At 37.3% G+C, this 4,300-nt stretch overlaps 1 protein-coding gene across 1 annotated transcript; it reads right to left on the bottom strand.

Annotated features, from left to right (window-relative positions):
* Nucleotides 1–1,021: 1,021 nt before the first annotated feature.
* On the bottom strand, nt 1,022–1,975 carry LOC136813593 (uncharacterized). Its single transcript, XM_067070092.1, has one exon. The coding sequence runs from the start codon at nt 1,973–1,975 to the stop codon at nt 1,022–1,024; it is 954 nt and encodes a 317-aa protein (XP_066926193.1).
* Between the last annotated feature and the right edge of the window lie 2,325 nt (nt 1,976–4,300).

Here is a 4,300-nt window from a genome sequence, read left to right as displayed (position 1 = left end):
AAAAATTCGAAAAATGTGTCAAAAAAGAAAAAAAAGATATTTCCCAGTCAGGCTTCTTTAATTTATCTCTTTTTCTAGGTAGCTAGAGAACTGAAATAAATTTGGAGGGAGAATTCTTTGATGGTGTTAGAATATGTGACTCCCCAAACAATTTGAAGTACATAAAAGTCCGATCGGTAAAAAGACCGATCTTCTTTGGCCTCTACTCGACCGGTCTTTTTACCTTTTGGGCCGCTCGGATATTGAAGAAGGCCGATGCAAGGCCGCTTATTAAAAGCGGCCACAGTGAAGCGGCCACATAGAAGTTTTAAGCCGCTAACAGTAGCTCTTAGCGGACATTAGCGGCCCTTAGTGGACATTAGCGGCCCTTAGAGCGGCTCTTAGCGGTCATTAGCGACCCTTTGCTTTGTTTTTCAATTTACTTACATTTTCAAGTACATTTGGAACAAAGAAAGATTTCCTTAACACGAAGGAAAGTACGCAAGGGAGCTCAATGTAAACAAACATTTAGTAAAAGTCTGCACTCTGCTTCGTTCGTTGTGGGTCATGCTGGGCTTGGCTGAACCTCAAGATATTTGGTCTCTCGAGACATTTTTCTTGCTTTCCAATTCTATATTATGATTTGAAAAGAAATGTAAGAGAGCTAAGTATTTCGCTATTCAAAAATACTAGATAAACAAATTCAGAATCTGTAAGTAGTTAAAAGAACAATTTTCAAGATAACCCTGTCTCACCACAAACGATCTTTTTGTTAATATCCCCGTCTCAGTCAGTGGAATTCTCTATTATTATTTTAGACAATGTAAAATTCTTTATAGCTGAAATTCGGTAAAACTTTAACCGAATTCCACAAGCTTAAGCCGAATTCAATAATTACTTTTACTGAATTATTTAAACTTTTTACCGAAGCGATTCGGTTAAACAGCCGAATTTAACCGAAACCATTTTACCGAAATTCGGTTATATTTTTGAGAAGATCCTACCTTACCTTGAGTTACCTTGAGCTTGTTTCGTAATATCTTTACGCATCCATCCTGTGAGGACCGATGTAAATTTTCATATTGATGATGCTGTTTGTTTCAGCTCGTCTCATCATAGTGTAGCCAGTCACGAGTGGCTCGTCGGGAACTGTAAAAAGATATTTATCCAGCTCAGTTTTGAATTTCAATTTCTTGCACCCAGTGAGATCCCTCAGACGTTTTGGCAGCGAGTTGAAAAGCCTTGGTCCTTGGACTTTAAAACTTGAGTATATGACTTTTTGCCAGGGCCCCCTTTTCACTAGTGGTATGTGACATTTTCTTCCTTGTCTGGGATTGGCATAGAACGTGATTGTCCCAGGATTTGGGACAAGCTTCTCAATAATACACCAAGTGTATATGATAATATATCTTTCACGCCTTCTCTGCAGTGAAAACAGTTTTAATGTTTGTAGTCTTTCCCAATAGTTTTGGTTGTGTAGGTTTTTAATCCTCCTTGTGAATGATTTTTGGAGATCTTCGATCTGCTGGATCAGATTAACTTCATTGGGTGACCATAGTTGAGAACAGTTGTCGATGTGTGGTATGACTAAAGACTTCCAAAGAGTGAGCATGACATCATGTTCTCTTGAGCTGAATGTCCTCAGAATCCAACCAATGAGTATCTGTACTTTTTCTACAATGGTTAGAATATGTTGGCTGAATTTCGCATCGTCTGACATGGTAACACCAAGATCCCTTGTTGAAGATTTGGTTTGGATTATCTTTCCTTCACCTGTGAAATAACTGGTGGCTGGTCCGTTTCCATAATGGAGATGCTCGAACTTTTTTCCATTTAACATCATTTTGTTTATGGTCGACCATTGATAAACATTGTTAAGGTCGTTTTGTAGGTGAAACTGGTCAATGATGTTTTGGATTCCTTTCTTTACTCGTGTGTCATCAGCAAAACTTGCAAGTTCTGCTTTGGTTGTCCCTTCATCAATGTCTGATATCATGATGATGAAGAATAATGGCCCAAGAACCGATCCTTGAGGTACTCCTGATTGAATTTTTGCCTGGTACGACTTGTGACCGTCTACAAATACTACTTGGTTTCTGTCTTGAAGAAATGACTTAATCCATTTAAGTAGTTTGTCTGTTATCCCAATAGATTTCAGTTTTGATAGCAGTATCCTGTGGTCGACTTTATCAAATGCTTTTGAAAAATCGAGATATACAACATCTACATCCAATCCTTCTTCTAGTTTTGATAGGATACTGTCATAGTGGCTGAGTAATTGACTAAGGCATGATCGCCTTCCCGGAAACCATGCTGTGTTGGGTTGAACAAGTCATTGTTGTTGATAAATTCGACTATCTTCTTTCGAACTATTTTTTCAAACACCTTGGTGAGATGGGACGTAAGTGATACTGGCCTGTAGTTAGATGGCTCTCCTTGATCTCCACCCTTTGATATTGGTGTGATATGATTTCTTTTGTGAATCTCCTCTGTTACTCCATGGTTCAGACAGTTCCTCCAGAATATTGCTAGTGGCTTAGCAAGTTCTTCTTTGCAATTTTTCAGCAAAATCGCAGGAAATCCATCAGGACCGGGAGCAGAGTTTGGTGACAATGTTGAGATTGCTTCAATGAAATCTTTTTCGTCAAAGTCTATGTCTTTTAGCACGTTTGGACATATTGTTGGATGAGTGACGTCATTTTCCGATGGTACACTGAAAACCGATGTGTATTGGTCTTGGAGTATATTAGCAATACGGTCAGCATCATATATCAAAGAATTATCCCTAAGATATACACGTTTTTTTTTTTTTAAGAAACTAGTTTTACCAAGCAGCCTCAATGTTTCTTAAGAAATTGGCCTTTTGAGCCTTAAATGTTTCTTACATGTTTCTAAACTTTTTGACATAATCAGCCTCATGGAAGGCTGGATTGGAAGGTTCTTAAGAAAAACCGAATTAAAAAATGTTATTTTCTCATTCTCAGCCTCAGCATGTTTCTTAGATGTTTCTTAGTTTTTAGGCATTCTGAGCCTCATGTTTCTTAAAAGTGTGTTTCTTAAAAAAAAAAAAACGTGTAAGCGAAAAAGGATTAATTAATCGAATACAAGGATTAAATAATCGAATATGGGAGATTAAAAATAATCGAATATAGGAGATTAATTAATAGTCGAATCATTAATCGAACTTCGTAAACGAAAAACGATTACATTTTTGAGAAGATCCCTTAAGAAGGTCGCTGGCCGCTAAATAGGCCGCTAGCCGCTAAATAGGCCGCTGGCCGCTTGGCCGATCTCTCAATCAAGAAAAAGCCTCTAATAGAGGCCTTGAGGCCGTTCTTGGAAAAATTCCATTGGCCGCTTCATGGCCGATCTTCTAGAATGTTAGGCCGCTTGAAATTTCACTTCGCCCGCTATGAGACCGGTCTTTTACCCGCTTTAGCCGATCGGACTTTTGTGTACTTCAAATCGCTTGGGGAGTCACATATTATTATATGAAAGTATTTGTAAAATATTTAGTATATTTATAAAAATAACGAAAGTAAGTAAGTAAGTAAGTATTTATTTACCATTTAACACTACAGAAAAGATACAAGGGATGATATGCACAAAAAATATATGGAAGGAGACCGCCTTATAGTCTAGCTAATCAAAAAGATGAAGCCACCTAAGTACAGATTGTGTTTATCATATAACACATTGTAAATTAGTTAATATGTTTATATATTTTTAAGAATTTTGTTATGTAATGAAAAATAAATTAAAAGAAAGTTTGCTAAGCTTTCTTTGTAGGGGAGGGGTGTGCTCAGTATCTCCCAAGACAGTGAGTAAGGGCGAGAGATTTAACAAAACTGAAATCAGATAAGCTAGGGTAATATTTGGGTCAAGCTCGCTGCATGCTGTTTCCAAGTGTTATGCAAAACTTAGAGAAAGATTGTTCCCAGGTAATGGTGTTATAGGAGGAACAAAAAGTAGTTTCAAACATGCTCCTCTGGATTCGAGTGTTTTTGTCTTCAGCACGAGCTGAATAAAGTTAAAAAACTCCGAAGGTCACAGGTAATTGTTATTAGGAATCTGTGGACAAAAGATATATTAAGGCATTTGACAAGGTCAAAAAATCTTGAGAATTTTGAGATCAGAAAAAAGTGGAGAAGAAGGGCATCAAAGTTGTTAAAAGTATAAGACGTAAGGCTTTTCTTTGAAGGATAAATATAGGCTTGGAGGTGGTATGTCAGTAAGACCCCAGAGTGGCAACCATACTGAAGATGAGAATGAAAAGAGCATAATAAATGTTAACTAAGGTTTTTGTTGAAACATAGTGCCT

Source organism: Clytia hemisphaerica, unplaced genomic scaffold (assembly GCF_902728285.1).
Source record: "Clytia hemisphaerica strain Z4C2 unplaced genomic scaffold, Clytia hemisphaerica genome assembly, whole genome shotgun sequence".
Taxonomy (NCBI): domain Eukaryota; kingdom Metazoa; phylum Cnidaria; class Hydrozoa; order Leptothecata; family Clytiidae; genus Clytia; species Clytia hemisphaerica.
Note: the sequence above shows the minus strand (reverse complement) of the source record. Positions and strands in the feature narration are given on the sequence as shown.